Here is a 24,486-nt window from a genome sequence, read left to right on the forward strand (position 1 = left end):
TTATGGAAGTTGAATGATGAAGATGATGGTGGTTTGTGGTGGTGGAAATTGGTTAGAAGAGGTAGTTGGGGGTTAGTTAGGGTGGTTTAGGGTGGAGGAAGTTGGTTAGAGGTGAGAGAGAAGGTTAGTTACGGTGGAGGAGAAAGAGGGAAAAAGAGAAAAGAGATTTTTTGTGATTTTGTGTATTTTTGTGAAAAGGATTGAAAAAAAAAATGGTTAGTTATGTGACTTTGACCTTGACTTGGACTTTTATAGGTGATGTGGTAAGCCTTGGGCCAATTGGAGTGGGACATGTGGCACTGGACTTGTAACAAACTCTTGTGGACTAATAGCATTTGGACACGTGGCACTTGGACAAAATATCTGCAAGATGAACAAACAAGGACCAAAATGCAAATATAAAACTAAAAAGGACTAAAACGTAATTAAAATAAAATTGGTAAAAAATGTAATTTGAAAATAACGTAAAGCGAAACGATTAAAAATGACAAAACGAACCAATTACTTAAATGAGGTACTTTAAAGTAACCTCTCTCTGCCGAAATTTCGTGTGAAAAGACCAAAACGCCCCTAGGGACTAAAACGACTAAAAATGACTCAGATGCAATTTTAAAATGGATTTTTAACAGGAAATTAAAGCAAGAGCTTATACAAGCAAAATTAAAAGACTCAGAGACAATTTTTAGAAATTAGACAGGGTTTTAACACATGAAAAGACTAAAATGCCCCTAGGGGCTAAACTGACTCAAAATGGCTCCAAATGCAATTTTTGAAATGGATTTTGACATGAGATTGAAGCAAGGACTTATTCAAACCAATTGAAGAGACTCAAACAATTTTTCAAAGATTGAAAGAAATTTTAACATAGGAAATGACTAAAATACCCTTTTTCATGAATTTTGCAAATAACATTGAAATAAAATGCAGAGAAAAATGCAATTAATCAGAGACAAATTCAAATGACTTGAAATGCAAGAAAAGAAGAATCGAGCTAGTATTTTTAGGTCCAAAATTAGGGTATAACAGTAATTATGACTCTTTCAACCATATATGAATTATGATATTACTCCTCGCCTATGAATCACATACAGTCTTCATATTAGATGTGTCCGAACACGTGTTGCATCCGCATCCACAGATATAATTACCCTAAATTATGTGATTTTCTCAAATTATATCAACGTTATTGGTGTGTCAGTATCCGTGTTGTATTTGGTGTCAGTGTTCGTATCCATACTTCTCAATGGTCCTTTCTTTTTATGGCCTCTCAGATGGTGGTTTGAATGTAACCAAAAACAAAAGATGGTGGTTTGAAGCTTTCTAGTGTTTCTGTTTTTAGTTGTTGGTAACATGAGTGTGATTATCGTTTAAAATTTTTGAATTGTTTAAATGGTTTTAACACTTTGATTTCACAGTATTTTGTTGGATATTGGATGGGGCCCATGGGAGCAGTTTATCAATTGTATACATGCAGAATGCTTGGAATCACAAAGAAAAAAACAACGCTTTTATTCCTTTAAAAGGCTGTGGAAGGAGCTTAACTGCAGGGGATGTTATTGCTTATTTTCCCTTTATTTAATAATTAAAAAAATCACGGTTCTCTTTATATAAAAAAAAAACCATGCTATCATAGTTTGTATAAGCAATTATAAACCATCAAAGCCAAATAATTCTTAAAATTAATCGTAAATAATTTGAATCATAATCGCTTATAAACCAGCAAAGTCAAATATATAATCCATAAAATTAATCGACTTTGTTTAGTCGTAACATGAAAGAAAAAGAAAAAAACTAAATAGGTTAATTCTGGATTCTGATGCAGAGGGTTGAGAGAGGTTGAGAAAAACTAAACAATGCGGGAACGAACTATTAACTGTGAGAACCCTACTTATTAATATTTAATATAGTATGCTAACAATTTTTTTTTTCTAAAATATTTTGAGTCCTAATCTTTTTTTAGAGGATTTAAAGTCCAATCTTTAACATTATTTTTTGCTCACTTTTGTTACTAATCTTTTTTTAGAAGATTTTTGTTACTAATCTTTTTTTAAAGGATTTAAAGTCCAATCTTTAACATTATATTTTGTTCACGCTTGTTACTAATCTTTTTATCAGAAGATTTAAAGTCCAATCTTTAACATTATTTTTTGCTCACATTTGGTACTAATCTTTTTTTTAGAGTATTTAAAATCCAATCTTTAACATTATTATTTTTTGTTCACGTTTGTTACTAATCTTTTTTAGTGGATTTAAAGTCTAATACTTAACATTATTTTTTGGTCAAGTTTGTTACTAATCTTTTTTTTGGAGGAATTAAAGTCCAATCTTTAACAATATTTTTTGCTCATGTTTGTAACTAATAATTTTTTAAAGGATTTAAAATTCAATCTTTAACATTATTTTTTGCTCACGTTTGTAACTAATAATTTTTTTAGAGGATTTAAAGTCCAATCTTTAACATTACTTTTTGCTCATGTTTGTTACTAATCTTTTTTTAAAGGATTTAATGTTCAATCTTTACCATTATTTTTTGCTGACGTGTGTTACAATTGATCGGCTAAGGAACAATAACTTATATTAATAAAATAATAAAATAATATGGAAATATTGTTTTTTGTGGAAGTAATAAAATAATATGGAAATATTGTTTTATGTGGAAGGGATATGAAAATACTTGGCAATCTTTGTCGGTTGTATTGAGGAGAACAACACAGATGTACAACATAAAATCGGCTGATAAAAAAATAACATGAGTTTTTGTTTTGTGCTAGTTTTTTGTGAGTTTGATCTATGGTTAATGGAGATAAAAGAGGGTTAACGGGGACGATTAGTGACATCGATTAGTAATTCACGTGTTATTTTATAATTTGTTAACAGTAAGAACAGTTCATAAGGAATTGTGCGTAAGTTTTCTCCTTAAATTAAATTTATTCTTATCTATTTGTTACATGTGATATTTGTATTTAAAATTCAAATTAAAAATTAAGGGTATTTTTGGAAAGAAAAGTCCAACCCAAAAATGTGCTGAAATGGGTAGTTTTCTTTATATATAATTTATATATAGTATAGATAATATAAATATCGTGTAATTAGATGGAGGATTAAGATTAGACAATTTGTCCATGAGTCATACAAGACAATACCAAGAGCACTAGCACTTTTTCTTTTTTTTTGGGCACTGTTTGGCCACGTTGCCTTGTTAAAGGGTTTATAGTTTATATAACGTGTTGAAGTCAATAATATCGTGTTGTCCACAAGAAATATGAAGAAATAAAACAATGTTTTCCACAAGGTCAGTCAACTCAAGAATCTAAGAACCCCCCACCTATTCAGATTTCCATGGTACTGCTTCCATCCATCTACTCTTCATTTTCGATACTCCAAAAAGAAAGAATATTAAACAATGGCTCTGTTTCTATTTCTATGTTCTCTGTTTATGATAATTGTATCCCAAGCCAAAGCCGGAGATCCTGTATCATCTGATAACAACAGAGGTAATTACACAGCCAATAGCACCTACGACAACAACCTTAAAACCCTTTTGTCCAGTTTTTCTTCCCATACAGAAATCAATTATGGTTTCTACAATTTCTCATATGGCCTAGACCCCGACAAAGCATACGCCATTGGGTTGTGCCGCGGAGATCTTGAACCGAATCAGTGTCTTGCAAAGCTAAACAATACCATTGGCTATCTTATAGAACAATGTCCAAATCAAAAAGAAGCAATTGTGTGGGGTGGTGATTTCACTTTATGGTACTCCAATCGATCAATTTTTGGGATCGTGGAAACTTCACCGACACTATATTTGATTTATGAAAGGGATGCAAGTGACGCGGATCGGTACAAGCAAGCATTGAGTAACTTGATGACAAATCTAACAGAAAAAGCTGCATCAGGTGACTCTCGTCGTAAGTATGACGCCGCAGATAGTGTGTATGATCCTGCAAATTTTGCAACCATATACGGTTATGTGTTATGTATGCCTGATTTGTCATCGCAACAATGCACTGATTGTTTGGCTCAGACTATTTCAGAAATCCCAGATTGTTGTAACGGGAAGATGGGAGGAAATATTCTTAAACCAAGTTGTCGGATTAGATTTGATCCTTATCGCTTCTTCAATTCGACGACTGTGTTAGATTCAAATGCAACTCCGCCTGAACCACTGTCATCACTATCACCTTCTTCACCATTCACCAATAACAGTACTTCTTCAGGTACCTAATTAATTGTCAAGGCTATTTATTTTAAGAAAGATTTTTCTTTTACAACAACACTATTACAATTTCTAGATGAAAGCCATGAATAAGACAAAGAAATTGTAGAAAGTAAAATAGAAAATTGAACTAGTGATAATGAGAGTGGTTTTGCTTAAATCAAGAGGTTATTTATATTGAGTAAGTTAGTAATTAACCCTTTTGAACTTAAGTTTACCATTTAGCAAACATGGATAAGGATAATTGATATAAGGGAAATGTTAACTTATACCCTTGGGGCATAAGTTAAAAAGCTAAATGTAGAAAAAGATTCTTGGAAATTGTGCATTCAATGCATTAAAAGTTTAAAAAGTTGTCTTTTAATTATAAAAGTTATTTTGAATTTCCATTTTAAGCTCCTTAACTTGTGCCCTTAGGGCACAAGTTAACATGACCCTTGATATAAATAGTAACTTATAATAATGTTCATAAAGTTTTGAATGGATACCACCAATAACTCTTCATATCATATATTGGTTCCACATGTATTGCAAATGATTTTTGTAGAGTTTGCTTTCATTAGACCATCCCCAGTGATAGAGTATTCACTTCACAAGACATGCTACCTCATAGGTACCCCAATATTGGCGAGCAAAAAGAAAAGGGTACTTATTGAGATGAGATGCTGCAATAAATGCTCTATATTTTATTAGTCTTAATTAATCTTTTGAATGTAACACTACAGATTTAAATTTGTGCAGGACACACTAAAACCCGAACTGTCATCGCCACTGCAGTGCCAGTTGCTACTGTGGTTTTGTTCCTCATTTTTATTTGCATCTATTTAAGATTGAGAAAGCTAAAACAAATGTTTGAAGGTATGTCTGATTTATTTAAGCATGGATTACTGTCACAAGTTACTAAACAAAGTCCTAACATTTTGAACAGATAAAAGAGGTTGCTGTTTTTTTTAATTTTTCCTTGAGTTCCCTCCACTAGAGGTAATCATATTCGAGACGTTTCGGTTAACATAAAAATTCTATTACGCACTAGTTTAAGATTAAATAATCATTTTTATAACTCTTAAAAGGGTTGGTACTCAATACTCACACTCATAAGTTTTCTTATGCTAGATCCAACCCTTTTGCGTCTTTTGACCAATAGTCTATTACTAGTTTAAGACTTGTCTTAAGGAAATAAATTTTCTAAAAAATCACTTGTACGATCTTTGAAAAAAAATTGATACAAGGGGGGTCGTTAGACAAGACTATAAGATTACACGCACGATGATTAAATAAAACCTAACTACATTCCACCATTAAAGGTTAACACAACCTAGCGGGGATGATCTAAGAACAAGGTACCCGTAGGTATAGAAAGGGTATAGCTCGCAAGTCACTCAACTACTTGATTTGTTTGCCTATAAATATGAGTAATTATAACCCTTCAATCCTTCCTCATAAGGCAGTTAATGAGGGAAACATCAAAAAACAAGGGTGACTTGGGGGACACCCTTTAGTTTGTAGAAATCAGTATATCAAAATTGTTCGTCAATCAAAAAGCAATTGAGAAGATGTTCTTGATAGCTTTTCAAATTATCTTTAGAAAAAATAATCACTTTTCTAACCAAGATAAAATTATTTTTCTTTCTTTAAACAAATGGATTCTAAATAATTAAAGGAGTAATTTCTTTTTCAAAGTAAAGTCGTTTTAGTCCTTTCATTTGCGTAAGAAATATTTTCAGATATAATAATTAAATGTGACTTCTTTAAAAAAAACGAATTTAAATGTGACTTCTTAGAGATTTGTATGTGAAGTGGATGTTTATTTGTGTTTACCTACAATAATTTTTTTTTGACACAATAATGAAAATTAGTGTTTTAATCTTCTCTTTTATCTACCATATCATTAACATCAAGAAATTAGATCTCAATGGTCTGTACTATTACATTTATAGCAATTATCATATATGAAAAACTAACTTCTTCATCTTAATTGGATATTGTTCGTGAAGCTGATGATGGAGAATATGCTGATGCAGATGAAGATGAAATTACAATTGTTGAGTCATTTCAATATAACTTTGATACCATACGAGCTGCTACAAGTGACTTCTCCAATTCTAATAAACTTGGACAAGGTGGATTTGGAGTTGTTTATCGGGTAAGATAACCATTTCAATTATTCTTGCAAATATCATCTTTTGCAAAATATTATCATAGAAAAAAAATATATAATTTACTATACCTTTATATATTTCAGGGTAAACTTCCTGACGGACAAATGATTGCTGTAAAAAGATTGTTAAAAGATTCCAGCCAAGGAGATGTGGAATTTAAAAATGAAGTACTATTAGTAGCCAAGCTTCAACATCGAAATTTAGTCAGACTACTTGGTTTCAGTTTAGAAGGGAGTGAAAGACTTCTTATTTATGAATTTGTTACAAATAAAAGTCTTGATTACTTCATATTTGGTATGTTTGAATATCAACATAGTTAGAATGATACACAATTTACTGATAAGACAAATTACTAACGGCTAAATCAAATTTGAAACTCATATGATCTTTGGTTAAATACGTAGATCCAACCAGGAAAGCACAACTGAATTGGCAAAAGCGCTACAATATTATAAGAGGTATTGCTCGAGGTCTCCTTTATCTTCATGAGGATTCTCGCCTACGAATTATACACCGCGATATCAAAGCAAGCAACATCCTCTTAGACGACGAGATGAATCCTAAGATATCCGATTTTGGATTGGCGAGATTGTTTGTTATAGATCAATCTGAAGGAAATACAAATCGAATTGTTGGAACATAGTAAGTTTCGAAATATGCTTGAGATTACTTTATGTTAGGTTGAATCAACTACAAGTAAAATTTCTTGTTTTTTTTACTAATTAAGTTCGTCTATATTGGCATGCAGCGGATACATGGCACCTGAGTATGCAATGCATGGACAATTTTCGGTAAAATCGGATGTCTTTAGCTTTGGGGTATTGGTTCTTGAGATTATAAGTGGTCATAAAAATAGTACAAACATTGGTCATGGAAATGATGTAGAGTATCTATTGAGCTTTGTAAGTAATATTTTTCTCTGTAATTTCTTTCTTGTAGACAATATTGTAGAAATTGGTTGATGACATGATGTTAATTTCATGAGCAAATTCTTGCAGGCATGGAGAAGCTGGAGAGAGGGGAAGGCACAAAATATGATAGATCCAGCATTAAACAATATTGCAGCAAATGAAATAATGAGATGCATCCATATTGCCTTACTCTGTGTTCAAGAAAATGTAGTTGACAGACCAACCATGGCTGCTGTTGCACTCATGCTTAATAGCTATTCTCTCACTCTCTCAATACCTTCAAAACCTGCGTATTTTTATGGAAGTGGAACTAGAAGCCTACATGACATGGACTTATGGGCTGACAATATAGGTTCAACAACATCGGGTGAATCAATGAACCACGTTTCAAATACTGATCCATACCCTCGATAGAGTTTGTTCATAAGGGTGAATATATATTCTTTTATGCGTAAATCACTAAATTGGTCTATAAAATTGTAAAAGTTGGTCTCTCTGAAATTTAGGAATAAATAAAAGCGCTGAGATCGAAATATGTCAATAATTTTAATCATTATGTTAATTTCATTTGATTGAATTTTTTTAACAAAATTTGTTTTAGTTTATGATGTGCTCTAGATAGTGAGACCCGCGTAATGTGTGGGGTTGGCGTATAACTTATTTAAGTATTGTTAGATTAAATGTTTAATTATTAAATGTTTAGAACATGTCATGGTAGACTTTTGAAATAATTAAACTCATATCTAACAGATAAAGATGTGTCTAGGACAAGTTACAGATCGACCAACCATATGTTTTAATTTTTTTTACCGAATCAAACTTAATACTACTCTTTCCATCACATTCTCACGTCTATTAAGAACCATTTGAAATTATTCCCATCCACAGCTACCCCTTGGACTGAAATAGTGAACATTTCTCCATGTATACTTTTCTCTTGAAAGTGGTACATTGAAGAGATCAAAGCAGTTTGCTCTCGAAGCTGTCCGCCAATTGAAATATTCAACACCTAAACCTATCCTCCCTACTTCTTCCCTTGATATATTCTTTTTTACAACACTTGTTCTCCATTACTGTTTGGTCTTGTTGCCTTGTTAATTGGTTCATCCATTAATTCCAGCGTTTTAAGTCAACAATATGATGTATTCAAGAAGAAATATGAAGAAATCAACAACAACAAAATGTGCAGGAATACTCAAGAGTCTAATGAACACCTCACCTTTACATATAGTATCCCTCCAATCCATCCCTTAACACTTCATTTTTGTTGGAATTTAGAAAAGAAATTAAGCAGACTTATGAATTCTGAAAACTGAAACACACTAATTTCATTCCTTCTAACAACCTTTAAATACAAGAAACTCATAATCAGAAATAAAACAAAATTAAAACTGCCTATAAATTTGTAACAGACCAACATAAATTCGTAACCTCCCATAATTCCTATAATTAAAATCATAACAGTCATAACCATAGGAATACTGCAATAAACTCTAATAATAGGTTCTGATCCATATTCTCAACACTCCTCCTTGGATCAGAAGCTATTGACACCAAGCTTCTCTCTCAAGTTCTCAAATCTTCCTTTTGAAAGAGTCTTTGTAAAGATGTCTGCCAATTGGTCTTCTGTCTTGCAATATTGTAACAAGACTTCTCCTTCCTTTTGGACTTCTCTAAGAAAGTAGAGCTTAATATTGAAGTGCTTAGTCTTCCCATGAAAGACAGAATTGTTAGAGATTGCAATTGCTGCTTGATTATCTACAAGCACCTTAGTTGGTTCTGCTTGAGCCATCTGTAGATCAACTAGAATTTTTCTCAGCCACAAAGCTTGATTAACAGCTGCAGCAGCAGCAATGAATTCTGCTTCTGCAGTTGACTGTGCTACAATATCTTGTTTCTTTGAAGACCAAGAAAACATTCCAGAACCAAGTGTAAAACAATAACCTGATGTGCTTTTCATATCATCCAATGATCCTCCCCAATCACTGTCAGAAAATCCATGAAAATTAAATTCTTGATCGTAATTGAACCATACTCCATAGTCAAGAGTACCTTTGATATATCTAAGCACACGTTTAGCAGCTTGAAGATGCACTTCTTTTGCACAATGAATGAATCTTGAGAGAATGCTCACAGCATGCATAATGTCAGGTCTTGTTGCTGTAAGGTACATGAGGCAGCCGATAAGACTTCTAAAATCAGTCTCATCAACCTTTTCTGCACCATCTTCCTTGCCTAGCTTCAATTTAAGAACCATTGGAGTATCCACATGCTTACAGTTCTCCATCTGAAACTTCTTCAAAATCTCTTTTGCATATTTCTTTTGATTGATAAAGATTCCCTTTTCATTTTGTTTGACTTCCATTCCGAGAAAAAAAGCCATTTCTCCACAATCAGTCATTTCAAAGACCTTCATCATATCTTGCTTAAACTCTTCAACAAACACATTATTGCTTCCTGTAACCAAAAGATCATCCACATACAGAGAAACAATTAAAATATCAGAACTCAAGCACTTCACATAAAGAGTTGACTCACTGAGGCTCTTTGTAAAGCCAATACTCAGCAAGTACTCATCAATTCGGCTATACCAGGCCCTTGGAGCCTGCTTCAAACCATACAAGGCCTTTTTCAGCAAATAAACCTTGTCTTCCTGCCCTTTAACTTCAAATCCTTCTGGTTGGTCAACATATATCTCCTCTTGCAAATAACCATTGAGAAAAGCAGATTTCACATCTAGTTGAAACACCTTCCAACCCTTTTGAGCTGCCAAAGCAAGTGCCAATCTGATTGTATCAAGCCGAGCCACTGGAGCAAATGTTTCGGAGAAATCAACTCCAAATACTTGAGCGTATCCCTTCACTACAAGTCTGGCCTTGTGCTTGTTAATTGATCCATCTGCATTGAGTTTGGTTCTAAACACCCACTTCACACCAATAACATTTTTGTGATGGGGTCTAGAAACCAATTCCCATGTTTTGTTCTTCTCAATCATGTTAAGCTCCTCCTGCATTGCAACAATCCACTTTGGATCCTTCTTCGCTTCTGCAAAATTTTCAGGCTCTAACACAGCAACATTACACTTTTCATAAATGTCAGTAAGCAATCTAGTTCCTCTAACAGGTGGATCATCTATGTGTTCATCTTTAATTAAAGATAAATCAGAAAATTGATTTTGTTTATCTTTCTCCCAACTCCATTGTTTATCTTCAGCAAAATGAACATCTCTACTTATTAGAATCTTACCAGTTTGTGGTTGAAAGACTCTATAAGCCTTTGAAGTTGTGCTATAGCCAATAAAGATTCCTACCTCTGCCTTTTTATCTAACTTGTCTCTTTTCACCTTTGGCACATAGGTAAAACAAATACATCCAAAAACTTTAAGATTTTGAACAAAAGGTTTATGACCATACCATACTTCAAAAGGAGTTTTTCCTTGAACAGCCTTTGTAGGAAGCCTGTTTAATAGAAACACGGCTGTATTAGCAGCTTCAGCCCAGAATTTCTTTGGAAGGCCTTTTTCGTGCATCATACATCTAGCCATCTCCATTATGGTTCTATTCTTCCTCTCGACTACTCCATTTTGTTGTGGAGTGTAAGGAGTAGTGAGCTGATGTTCAATTCCAGCCTCTTCACAAAAAGAATTAAATTGATCTGATACATACTCTTTCCCGTTGTCAGATCTTATAACTTGAATTTTAAAATCACATTGATTTTCAATCCAAGTCTTAAACCTCCAAAAAACTCCTGCAACTTCAGACTTAAATCTCAAGAAATAAATCCAGCACATTCTAGTAAAATCATCAATAAAGGCAATGTAATATCGACTTCCCTTTAAAGATAATTCAGGTTGTGGTCCTCCAAGATCTGTATGAATCAGCTGCAATTTTTGTGATGCTCTCCAATTTGATTGAGGAAATGGTGGCCTGAATTGCTTCCCGTATTGGCATGCACTACAGCTACTGACATAGTCTTCTAACGATGGCAAGCCTTCCACAATATTATGTTTTTTAACATACAACAGTGCAGCATGATTGAAATGTCCCAATCGTTTATGCCAAAGCTCGGTAACACTGATTGGACTTGAAACAGCAGCCTGCACCTCTTCCATAAGATCTAAAGAGAAGCTTTTTCCCTTCATTTTGACCTTAAACAGATCATTCCCTTTTGCATCTTGAATTAAACACATTTTATCTTCAAACAACACTTTATAACCTTTTTCAAGTAATTGGCCAACACTCAACAGATTTTGATTAATATCTGGTACATAAAGCACATCAGTAATGATTTTAGTACCTGAGCAGCTTTCAATTGCAATTGTGCCCTTTCCTTTAACTGAAATGCACTCTCCATTGCCGATTTTTACTTTGGAAATGGTTGTTTTATCCAACTCCTTGAACAACTCCTCATCATTGGTCATATGATGTGTACATCCACTATCAATTAGCCAACTTTCACCATGGTTGTTAGTGGAAAAACAGGTTGCTACAAATAACTGCTCCTCATCATCTTGTTGATCAGCCACTTGAGCTTCAGATTGAGCCTGCTTTTTGTTCTTGCAAATTTTTGCAATGTGTCCAAGCTGGTTGCATTTGTTGCAGCGTATGTCAGGCCTCTTCCAGCATCTAAAATGTGGATGATTTCTTTTTCCGCAATGCTGACATGCGGGATTATTTGTCTTCTCATCATCAGCTTTACTGCTCCATTTGTTTGAACTTTCTCCTTTCTCAGAGTTGTTCCATTGGCCCTTTTTCTTCTTTCCTTTGTGACTTTGATTGAGCTTCAGTTTAGCTTGCAATGCACCTTCAATTGTGCCTTCCTCCCTCATAAGTCTCCTTTGTTCTTGGGCTTGCAAAGCATACACCAATTCTGACAAAGTAATTGTTGACATATCTTTGGAATTTTCCAAAGAAGAAATGGTGGATTCAAACCTTTCAGGAACAGTTACAAGGATTTTTTGGACTATCCTTATATCAGAAAACTCACCTCCTAGCAACCTCACATTGTTGACAATGCTTAGAAGTTTGTCAGCATACTCCTTGATTGTTTCTGACTCCTTCATCCGCTGCATCTCAAACTCCCTGATCAAATTCAGCACTTGCATCCCTTTGACTTTCTCATTTCCTTCATACTCTTGTTTGAGAAAATCCCAAATTGCTTTTGCTGACTTCAGAGTCATGATTCTTGTGAAGATTGCTTCAGAAACAGCAGAAAATAAATAAGACCTTGCCTTCGATTTTCGCTGCTTTCTCTCCTTATGGTTTCTGATTTGTGCCAGCGTTGGATTGTCTGGTAATGGCTCAACCTCGTAATCATCCTCAACAGCCTCCCAAAGATCATGAGCATCAAGATAAGCCTCCATTCTGGTTGCCCATAGGTGATAATTCTCACCCTCAAAGATTGGCAATTTTATGGCTGAGTTATCAGAGTGCATTTTCAACTCTTTGGTAAGTATTTGGGTGTTTAGTGGAACTCTCAACCTCACCAGGTCCCTCAAGAACAAGAATGCTCTTGATACCACTGTTGGAATTTAGAAAAGAAATTAAGCAGACTTATGAATTCTGAAAACTGAAACACACTAATTTCATTCCTTCTAACAACCTTTAAATACAAGAAACTCATAATCAGAAATAAAACAAAATTAAAACTGCCTATAAATTTGTAACAGACCAACATAAATTCGTAACCTCCCATAATTCCTATAATTAAAATCATAACAGTCATAACCATAGGAATACTGCAATAAACTCTAATAATAGGTTCTGATCCATATTCTCAACAATTTTGATATTTCAAAGATTTTGTTTTGTTTTTTGCAATGGCTCTATTTCCCTTTCTTTGTTATCTTTTTTTCATAGCTGCATACCATGCAAAAGCCGATGATGCATTATGTGATAACAACATAGGCAACTACACATCCAATAGCACCTACGACAACAACCTTAAAACCCTTTTGTCCAGTATTTCTTCTCATACAGAAATCAACTACGGTTTCTACAATTTCTCATATGGTGAAGAACCAGACAAAGCATACGTCATTGGGGTGTGTCGCGGAGATATTGAGCAAAATCAGTGTCGTACAAACCTAAACAATTCCATTGGCTATCTCAGAGAGCAATGTCCAAACCAAAAAGAGGCAATTGTGTGGGGTGGTGATTTCACTTTGTGGTACTCAAATCGCTCAATTTTTGGGCTCTTGTAAACTTCACCTACACACTATTCGTATTTACAAAGGAATACAAGTTATGTGGATCAGTACATGCAAGCAGTGACTAACTTGATGCGAAATCTAACGGCCAAAGCTGCTTTAGGTGACTCTCGTCGTAAGTATGAAGCAAATAGTGTGTTTGATACTACAGTTTTTGAAACCATATACGGTTATGTGATGTGTATGCCTGATTTGTCATCGCATCGCAACAATGCTCCGACTGCTTGAACACAGCAATCTCAGAAATCCCAAATTGTTGTAATGGTATGAGGGGAGGAAATATTCTTAAACAAAGTTGTCGCATTAGATATGATCCTTATCCCTTCTACAATCCTACCATTGAATTGGACTTGGACACGCCGTCACTACCACCTTCGTCAGGTAAATTGCTTACGCCACCATACTTAAAACAGAGCTACCCCAACTGATTAAATATATACTTCTTTCATAAAATTAATTGTATCTGTGCTGGTGTGATGACCTATAATTTCTGTGTTTGGCTCTTGAACGCTTGAAGGATGTTTTATTAGTCTCAATCTATTGTTTGTCTGAGGATTTAAATTAATTTTTGCAGGACAGGGCAAATCACGAACTGTCCTTGCCACCACAGTACCGGTTGTTACTGTGGTTTTGGTACTCATTTTGATTTGCATCTATATTAGATTGAGAAAGGCAAAACGCAATTTTGAAGGTATGTCTAATTTGGATTTGGTGCATTTATTGGATCATCATACAGTTTTTAATATTAAATTGTCTGGGTTGGGTAGCTCAACTGGTTTGAGTTCAGGGTTAAGTAGTTGGAGGTTCAAGTTCAAGTCCTAGCAAGAGAAAAAGCTAATGTAACAATTAACATATTAATTTATTTTCATGTGTCATGGTTAATGATAACACAGGTGTGTGAATAAAATCTTAGTTTTTTAGCATTTTTTATAGTAATTATCATACAAGATCATTAGTTTATTCATATTGGTTATTTTGTGAAGCCGACATGGGAAAATATGATGATGAAGGTGAAGAGGAAATGACGATTGCTGATTCATCGCAATATAACTTTGATATCATACGAATTGCTACAATTGATTTCTCTAATTCTAATAAACTTGGACAGGGTGGGTTTGGAATTGTTTATCGGGTAAGGTAACATTTATGTTCATTCAAAAAAATATCTCCAAAACATTAAAGTAAAAGAAATGTATAATTTGCCATGCCTAAAAGTGGAACATTTTCAGGGTAAACTGCCTAGTGGACAAATGATTGCTGTCAAAAGATTGTCAACAAATTCTGACCAAGGAGATGTGGAGTTTAAAAATGAAGTAATTTTAGTAGCCAAACTTCAACATCGAAATCTGGTTAGGCTACTTGGTTTCAGTATAAAAGGGAGAGAAAGACTACTTATTTATGAATTTGTTTCAAATAAAAGTCTTGATTTCTTCATATTTGATAAGTTAATTTGCTTATCATCAATCTAATATTTCACATTCACTTAGATATAGTTTATTTTGTCAAGTAAGATCTCTAAAAAAAGCATGCCAAATTGAACTTTTTTTTTTGAGAGAATGCCAAATTGAACTTATATAGTAGAGAAATGCTAGCAACATATATTTTAACACACTTTTTAACACACATTATTTGATTAGTTAAAATTCATATAAGTCCCGCCAAATTTTTATAGGTCCCACATGTTTTAGTGGGATACATCGTCTCCACGCAAATTGAGTTTAATTTATTGGCCCAACAAAATTGATTGCACTAATTAGGTAAAAGATTAATATAAACTTTTTTTTTGAAGAGACTAAAATGAAATATATTACCACCACATAGGCCTTCCCAGCACAAGATGAGCCAAGGAAGAAAACCTAAAAGTTAATACAAAGTATATACACTAATTACAAAAACAAAAGCCTTCACCACAAAGCACCTCAAGAACAACTACCACCAATCAGCCTATGCCTAATAAAGTAAACGGACTAAGCCACCAGCCATGATAGTTAAAAGGAAGAGATGGAAACTTCACCTTCAACCACTTGAAAGTTAGTAGCTTAATCCTGTCTACTACCTGCATAATTAGGCTATCTATTGAGTTAAAAATAATGTTATTCCTTTCCTTCCAAATTTCCCAAACAGTCGCATACCAAATAACCTGTAAAATAGATTGCCTCGACTTATTTGCAGCACAAAGGTGTTGAAATTGAGTATAATGCCCTGTAACATCAATAGGCATCGCCGAGACAACCCCAATCCACCGTAAAATATGGTTCCAAACCGAACTAAAATGAAAGCAGTGAAAGAATAAATGGGTGGATGATTCAATCAAACCACAACCACCAGCACAATATTGATCCTCAATATCCAGAACCTGTCGCCTATGTAAGTTGTTTTTTGTAGGAAGACGATCACGGAACAAACGCCACACAAACAGCAAAACCTTTAACGGGACATCCTTATGCCAAATAGAAGGAATTGCCTCCGCATAATCAACTGAATCTTGAGCAATAATAGAGTTATAAGCACTCCGAACTGTGTAAACTGAAGAAGAATCCTCCTTCCATTTCCATTTATCCTCCAAATGAACCTGTAAAGAAACATTCTGAATTAAAAGAGTTAGTTCTTCCACCGACTCCTCCTCCCACACAAACAACCGACGCCTCCACCTCCACGCATCACCCTCAACTCCCCATCCTAGATCTCTCATTGACGCCACAGACTCCCCTTTTCGTAGCGACAGATCATACAACCTACTAAATCTATCTCGTAACGTCATCTCACCTATCCAAACATCAGTCCAAAACAGTGTATTTCTACCATCACCCAACACCCGACTGACATTGCCAAGGAACCACCCCTCCCATCTCAATGTCGAGACACTCCTCCACCACACAGAACTATCACTACCCCCCGCACACACCTGACCATCCCTCATCCCATATCGTGCCACCAACACCCTATACCACAGACTCTCCTTCTCCACCAACAACCTCCAACACCACTTCCCTAATAAAGCTAAATTAAATTCCTTAATTCTCCTAACCCCCAAACCACCAACCTCCTGTCTCCGGCAAATAGATTTCCAGTCAACCCAAATAATTTTCCTGTGGTCTACACTCCCTCCCCAAAAAAAATTATTCAAAATAGATTCAATAGAGGAAACAATACCTGACGGAGCCTTGAAGAAAGAAAGAGCATAAACAGGCAGTGATGACAGGACAGACTTCAGTAAAATCAAACGGCCACCCAAGGACAAATGTCTCGATTTCCAACCCGACAGTCTAGAATTTATCTTATTAATAAGTGGTTGCCAAAATACCAACCGACTAGAATTCCCACCAATAGGCAAACCAAGATACATAAACGGAATGGAACCAACCTTACAATTCAACACCATGGCAGCTTCAGATAACCAGGACCCAACAATATTAACTCCCACCAAGTGGCTCTTAGAAAAATTCACCTTAAGACCAGATAAATCTTCAAAGAGCGATAGAATGGCACGCATAGCTCTGATATTAGCCCAAGATTTTTCACATAAAATAATAGTATCATCCGCAAATTGAAGATGAGACACCACCACCGGAACATGGCTGCCCACAGAGTATCCAGTAAACAAATTATGAGCAGCAAAAGCTTCCATCAACACATGAAACCCTTCCGCCGCCAGGAGAAAAAGAAAGGGAGATAGAGGATCCCCTTGCCTTAAACCCCTACCCAAAGAGAACTCATTTGTTGGAGACCCATTAACCAACACTGAAGCCGTAGCCGTCCCCACACATTCCTTTATCCACTTACGCCAAAGAGTAGGGAAACCCATCTTTACCATCACTAACTCCAAGTAACTCCAGTCAACCGAATCGTAAGCTTTTTCAAAATCCACCTTGAAAAGTAACAATTCCTTTTTATGTTTACGCGCGTCATCAACAACTTCATTTGCAACCAAAATTCCATCAAGAATCTGACGACCTTTAATAAAGGCTGACTGAGCATCAGAAATAACAGAATTAATTACTGATCGAAGCCTGTTTGCAAGGACCTTAGCCAGAATTTTATACAAGCAGCCAACTAAAGAAATGGGACGAAAATCATTCAGACGTTGTGGACTATCCACCTTAGGTATAAGAGCAATGAACGTACTATTTATTCCTTTAGTTAATTTGCCATTCCTATGGAATTCCGTCAAAAAACGCATCACATCATTCTTCAGCAAGTCCCAGAAATGTTTAATAAAACCGAAAGAGATCCCATCAGGGCCAGGACTTTTAAGATTATCACAGTCCCAAACAGCAGCCTTTACCTCCTCCAACGAGAACGGTGTTATTAAATCAATCCCTTCACGAACAGATAAAGTGCGAAATTGCAACCCCTCCATGCTAGGCCGGCTAACTCTGTGGGCTTTGAAATGAGATGAAAAATGATTAAACACTGCTGCCCGGACATTTTCAACCCCCTCAACCAACACACCATCCACTAGAAAGAAAGGTATAGCATTCCGACGACGCCTGCTGGACATAACATTGTGAAAAAACTTCGAATTAGCATCACCTTCCCGTAACCATTGAAGCCGCGATTGCTGCCAACAAACACTGGTGTTAACCCGAGCTAAAGAAAACAACTCTGCTGAATACCCATGCATAACTTCGATATCCTCATCTGACAAGTCTATAGTCTCGCCCTTAACATCAAAAGCCGCAATCCGGTCCTTTAAAGAATCAATTCTAGCTGGTAAATTTTTTGAGTGTTGCACATGCCATTCTTTTAAAGCCAATTTGATGAGCTTTAATTTTTCCTTCAGCACAAAACCACCCCAACCCTCCAGATGAAAAGTACTCCATTTTTCACGAACAAAGGAATCATAACCCGGAAACGTCTCCCAACATTTTAACATGCGAACCGATTTTGGACCCCAATTCGCAACATCAACACACAACTGTATAGGGCAATGATCCGACAATCCTCGGGACGAAGCCATCTGAAAACAATTAGGCCACGTCAAACACCAATTTTCTGACAACAAAAACTGATCAATCCGACTCATAGATCTCCCATCCCCTCGATACCAAGTGAATCTGCGCCCCCTAAGAGGAAGATCAATCAAACAATTATTCTCGATCAAGTTATTGAAATTTGCACTGCCTGAAACATTAACATTAACGCTCCCAACACTTTTTCTTTCTTCCAGACACCGAACCGCATTGAAATCACCACACAAACAAACATTAGCATCCGATAAAGAAGCCAACCGAGCTGATAAATTTTGCCAAAGCAATTGTTGAGAAAAAGGGTCACACGGAGCATAGACATTAAAGAGAGTAAACTGCTCACCAGTCTTCACAAACTGACCTTGAACCCCTAACACATGCTCCATATTAAAAGAAAACCAAACCTCCACCTCATTACGATTCCAGAGCGTAATCAAACCTCCTGAAGCACCAATCGATGATTGATAAGAAAATTCAACATTATCATCATTCCAAATAGCTTTACATACCAAGTCATTTACCACAGGCAACTTAGATTCTTGTAAGCACAAAATAAAAGGATTTTTCTCCCTCACCATGTTACACACTTCCCTCCTTTTTTCAGAGCCACCTAAACCCCTTACATTCCAAGAAATTATATGCATCACAACCACTCACACGCCCACACCACAACCCCTCCCCGCCACACACCCTCCCTCGGCCTCATATCCCATTCCCCTCCCCCTCTTTATTTTTTCTTCCCACTCCTGACAACACATCAAACCTGTTATTCGGATCCCCTTTATAATTCAACCCCACCACCTTTCCCATATGTCTAACATCATCTGACACATCCTCACTACGACCATGAAGAACCAACCAATTCATTCAATCATTATTAACTGATGTCTGTGAACCAGTAGCAGAAGAATTATCATTAGAAGTTACCTTATCATTAGATGCACCTGATACCACCTTTCGACGTCTATGATTTTTACGCAAGGCTCGTAAAACTTGCTTTCGATCTTCTTCAGATAACCTTGCAATTCGCTTCAAATTTTTTGTGCAATGTCGAATATTCACACTCCCCTTCTTCCTTTTGACACCTGGAGCATTTTTTACAGATTTTTTGTTGCCACATGGAACCATTTTCGAAAAATCTCCCAACACCACTTCCTTATTCCTATGAGCCCACTCCAAGCTCCACGGACCTGCCGATCCTGAATGAACTTTTCCAGGAGGACAAGATGTAGTTCGTTGTGCTCTTGACTTGGTGCCACTTCTAGTTTGACGGGTCTTAGCAGAACCCCCACCATCCACATCTAAGCTCACGGCTCCAGCATTGTGCTGACCCGTTTCTGTATCATACGTGTTCTTCCTCACCGCAGGAACTGAAACTGACTCCAACCCATCATCAACCAACGTCGCATCTGGAATAGCTTCTGCCGACGGATTCTCATTACCCACCGACACGTGATTCTTCTCTGATTCAAGGTGTTCCTTCTTCCAATCCTCCGATAAATGATTCAGCAAATTTTCAACCTCCCCATGAGCAATCAAGTCTTCATGATTATCTTCATGCCCCATATCAACTTCATCTTGAGGTACATCTTCATCAGACAAACATGCATCCTCCCCCAAAGAAAAACCATATTCCTCAACAATTTTAAAATCACATATCTCACCGTCCACCATAACATTTGCATCGGTATTAATAATGTCCAGAGAAGGTGTGGAAACAAGAACTCGTGCATAATCGAAACGAATTTTTTCCATCGTATGCTCATCCACTTTCAACATTCTACCACAGTCATAGACACACAATTTAAAAAACTCCGCATTCCAAGCTTGCAAAGGTACCCCATAAATCCTCACCCAAGCTCCTCTTTCACGAACCACCACATCTTTCTTCCATTTAACAATATTAATAAAGAAGTTGGCAAAAAATTCTGAAGCTTCCGACAACATAATGTTAACATCACTATTATCCTCAGTCCGCAATAAAACCTTGTCAGCTCCCATCGGAATAATATCTAATTTCTCAAATCCTGCGTCAAAAATACGGCGTTGCAACACGGGAATGGCTTCACCATTCAGCACAGTAGCTAACATGCCACTGCTCGCCCAAACGACATCTTCTTCCTTTGAAGTATATTTAGGAATAAAACAGTTCGGACCCTTCACAACCCCCACCACATCCTCCTCCGCTCGTTCTACAACCTTCCCATTCCTCACCACTCCCGACAGCCCTCCTCCTACCATCGTCACAGCCCCACCATCCTTCCCAGCCACTCCGACTTTCCCCTTCCTTCCAACATCCACTCTCCTCACTCCCTCATCTAGCTTAGCCTTCCCCACCTCTCTTTTTTCTCCCTCTAAATTTTTTGCTCCCTCTCTATTTTTTTCTCCCTCACCTCGCTCGTTACCTTCCTTCCCCTTATTGCCATTCCGACCAAAACTCGCCACTTTAGCCACTACTTTCCAATCACCAAACCAGACGTTATTTAAAGCCTTCAACAGTTTCTCAACATCTTTCACCTTAGCATAACGTACAAATCCAAAAGCACCACCGTTAACATTGCGCTTACGTGCCAAATATACGTCCTCCATAATACCGCAAACCTCAAAACCTTGTCGTAAAGCACTGTATGATATATCAGCAGGAATATTTGTAAAATAGAAAGAAACTACCTCCTGCATCACCTTCTCTGAATGCGACTGAACCTGCTGAACTACAGCTGTGCTACACTTCTGATAACATTGATTTTGGTCAGAAACATCACCGGGCCTGCTGGATATAGTAACCAACGCTGCACTGGACCTCTGATTATCATGCTGATCGCGATTTGATGCCAATGGGTCGGTATCATCCTTGCCACACCTGCTGGGAATTGGAATCAGAACCGCATTTTCCTTATGTTTGCTATTCTGATCGCGAATTAGTTCCTTAGGATCAAAACTGTCCTTTCCATGCCTGCTGGAATATGATCTCCGACGTTCCAGAACATAACCATCCTCATATCGCAGCCTGTCACGAACCTTTGCCCTACCTGGACGAACATAATGAACGGTAACCCTCCCTTCATCAGACAGTTGTTGATAACTATAATCACTATCCTCTTCTGCATCATACCAATCCGTATAATCATCCAATCTCCTAACCCTAGACTGCCGGTGACGTCGATCCCTAAACCCTTGAAGCCGCTGATTGTCCCTTAGTCTGTCCCGTTGTCCAACCACCTGTTCCTGTGCTTTCCTCGATCTCGGTCTCGCGTCATGCCGTTCTCCCCTATATCCCCCCCTTTGTGGCACCCTGCTTGGACCCCTTCCCCCCCTATGGTACCTTGCTTCCGGTGAAGGTGAATACCGACGTGGTTGTCCTCGAAACGATCGAGAATCACCACCTCTCTCCCTCGCCAGACCACTCTCTCTCTCTCTCTCTCGCCATTATATACACTCGTTAGCAAAATCCAAAACAATGTAATAAATATTAATCTCCAAACAAATTTGGGTTTGTGTCCCAAACTTGATTGAAAAAAATTGCATCGCGGGATAAACTTGATTGGTATAGTTTTAGGTGGTGACATGTTATTTGGTGGGTGTTGTCCTCGGGGGTGTTTTTTTGGGTGTTTATTTTTGGGTGTTCTGCCTATATACAGCGCCTTTAGTTTGTATTTTAAGTTTCACCGGTCTCTGTTCGTTTTGAGCAGAGATCTGGTTGTTAAATAAAATTTGTTGTTCATTAACGATTAATAAAAGACAAATATGACTCGGACCTTGTGGAGATGAATTTTACATATTACATACAATTACTAGGTATGATTTGTTATTTCTAAAGTGTTATCAAGTTTTCTGTCATTGTTGATTTATAAATACTAACTACTAAAATATAGTTTTGAAATTCAAGTGATCTTGGTTATATATATCGAAAATTCGAGTGGCTGTAGATCCAACAAGGAAAACACAATTGAATTGGGAAAAGCGCTACAATATCATAAAAGGTATTGCTCGAGGTCTTCTTTATCTTCATGAGGATTCTCGCTTGCGGATTATACACCGTGATCTCAAAACAAGCAATATTCTCTTAGATGATGAGATGAATCCTAAGATATCCGATTTTGGATTGGCAAGACGGTTTGTTATTGGTCAAACACAAGGAAGTACAAATAGAATCGTTGGAACCTAGTAAGTTTTCAAATATACTTGAGATTTCTTGTTGTCGTAAGAACTTAATCCCAATCAACTATAAGTAAAATATTAGTTTCACTTTACACCTTTTTTTACAAATTAACTTTATTCCTTAGTCATATGTATTAACAATTTATTCAAGGAGTTTGATGTTTTATTTGATTGTTATAACTTATAAGGGCCCAACCTTTTAAAAATATTTCACAATGTATCATTAAGCAATGGCTAGCATAAACCACTTTTACATTAGAAATCAAAATCAAAACTTTGTCATTGATACCATTGGCCGTATTTAGTATCTGAATAAGTGATCAATTATTACTGTGAAATGCAGTGGACACATGGTCCCTGAGTATGCGATGCATGGAGATTTTTCGGTAAAATCAGATGTCTATAGTTTCGGAGTATTAGTTCTTGAGATTATAAATGGTCAAAAAAATAGTGCACACATTTTTCAAGGGGAGGATATGGAGTATCTATTGAGCTATGTAAGTTATAATTTTCATACTATAATTTCTTTATTATCATTCAAATATAGATTAGAAGATAATATGATCTAAACATTATTGTAGTAATTGATTGGTGACCTTATCTTAATCTGGTTATCTGCATTTGTGCAAATTCTTTCAGGCATGGAGAAGCTGGACAGAGGGGAGAGCAAATGAAATTATAGATTCGTCGTTAAACAGCATTTCACAAAATGAAATAATGAGATGCATCCACATTGGTTTACTATGTATTCAAGAACACTTAATTGATAGACCAACCCCCTTTAAAAAACCACCCAACAATTGATAGACCAACCATGGCTTCCGTTGCACTCATGCTTAATAGTGATTCTATTGCTCTTTCAATACCTTTAAAACCTGCCTATTTTATAGGAATTGGAATTAGAAGGCTACCGGATATGTAGCTTCAGATTGACAATGTTGGTGCAACAAGATTGGATGAAATGAATCGATGAACCAAGTCTCAATTACTGATCCATACCCTCGGTATATTTTGGTCACAAGTCTCAATTTGAAATACATTCTTTTCACATCGATGTAATTCAACAAAATTAAAATGTCATGAAATTTGTAGCTTTTTGTACTCACAAACATAAAGTGGAGACATTTGTTCTTATTAGAGTATAGTGAATAAATCATGGTTAGTTAATATGTAAATTATGGTTAGTTGGTTGGTTAGGTAGTTAGGAGTTAGTTAGACTAACTCACCCTTATAAATAACTGTGACAGTTGGACTCTCTTAATCATCTTTTATCAAATCTATTCATTCTACTATGAGTCTCAACAAATCATACAGATCAAAGACTCACTTTACTAACAAATGATGAGTGCTTTGACCATACATATAATTTTAAAGGTTAAATTCTTTATGACAAGTAAAATTTTATATTCTTTTGGTAATTGAGTATTGTCATCCAAGTGGGAGAATGTTGGATTAATTATTTAATTAATCAATTATGGATTGACAATAATTAATTATTATAAGTTAATATTATAATATAAATTATGGTATATTGTGTTGAGCACTAATTAGTTGATGAACATGTGTGATTGAGCTATTCTTTTCTAAATGGACCGTGATGAGTTGGACCATTTAGCTAAGCCCAATGAGAGGTCCCTGCCCTCAGCCGTTTAGCTATTTAAACGTCATCTCATCAGACGGTTAAACATTGTTGACCATTCTGAACACTCTGCTGCTAAACGGAATTAGGGTAGTCATCCCTTTCATCCTTCTGACAGTTATCCTTCATCAACCTAATTCAAAGGTACACAATTTCTTTATTCATTCTTTATTATTGATGATATGCTATAACTTGTATCTAGTGATCCATAGCTAAACACTA

General features: G+C 36.2%; 2 protein-coding genes and 1 pseudogene across 4 annotated transcripts; all 3 read left to right on the forward strand.

Moving 5' to 3' along the window:
* The first annotated feature begins 3,302 nt into the window (after positions 1 to 3,302).
* On the forward strand, positions 3,303 to 7,772 carry LOC146958750 (cysteine-rich receptor-like protein kinase 29). 2 transcript variants are annotated; one of them, XM_085740275.1, is made up of 7 exons: positions 3,303 to 4,220; positions 4,961 to 5,077; positions 6,214 to 6,362; positions 6,462 to 6,672; positions 6,783 to 7,020; positions 7,127 to 7,280; positions 7,377 to 7,772. In XM_085740275.1, the coding sequence occupies exons 1-7, from the start codon at positions 3,404 to 3,406 to the stop codon at positions 7,701 to 7,703; spliced, it is 2,013 nt and encodes a 670-aa protein (XP_085596401.1). In that variant the 5' UTR covers positions 3,303 to 3,403; the 3' UTR covers positions 7,704 to 7,772. The 2 variants fall into 2 exon arrangements, with proteins under 2 accessions (XP_085596401.1, XP_085596402.1); XM_085740276.1 differs by having other exon boundaries at positions 6,241 to 6,362; positions 7,377 to 7,771.
* Positions 7,773 to 13,076: 5,304 nt separating this feature from the next.
* On the forward strand, positions 13,077 to 14,450 carry LOC146958751 (cysteine-rich repeat secretory protein 38-like; annotated as a pseudogene). The gene is made up of 2 exons (XR_015024720.1): positions 13,077 to 13,878; positions 14,072 to 14,450. The product of XR_015024720.1 is annotated as a cysteine-rich repeat secretory protein 38-like (transcript).
* A 34-nt stretch (positions 14,451 to 14,484) lies between these two features.
* On the forward strand, positions 14,485 to 23,705 carry LOC146958752 (cysteine-rich receptor-like protein kinase 10). Its single transcript, XM_085740283.1, has 5 exons — positions 14,485 to 14,629; positions 14,727 to 14,941; positions 22,404 to 22,631; positions 22,969 to 23,122; positions 23,265 to 23,705. Exons 1-5 carry the CDS (start codon positions 14,486 to 14,488, stop codon positions 23,427 to 23,429), a joined length of 906 nt encoding a protein of 301 aa, XP_085596409.1. The 5' UTR covers position 14,485; the 3' UTR covers positions 23,430 to 23,705.
* The last annotated feature ends 781 nt before the right edge of the window (positions 23,706 to 24,486 follow it).

This window comes from Medicago sativa, chromosome 1 (assembly GCF_051527215.1).
Source record: "Medicago sativa cultivar Bolivia chromosome 1, Bolivia_mono, whole genome shotgun sequence".
NCBI lineage: Eukaryota > Viridiplantae > Streptophyta > Magnoliopsida > Fabales > Fabaceae > Medicago > Medicago sativa.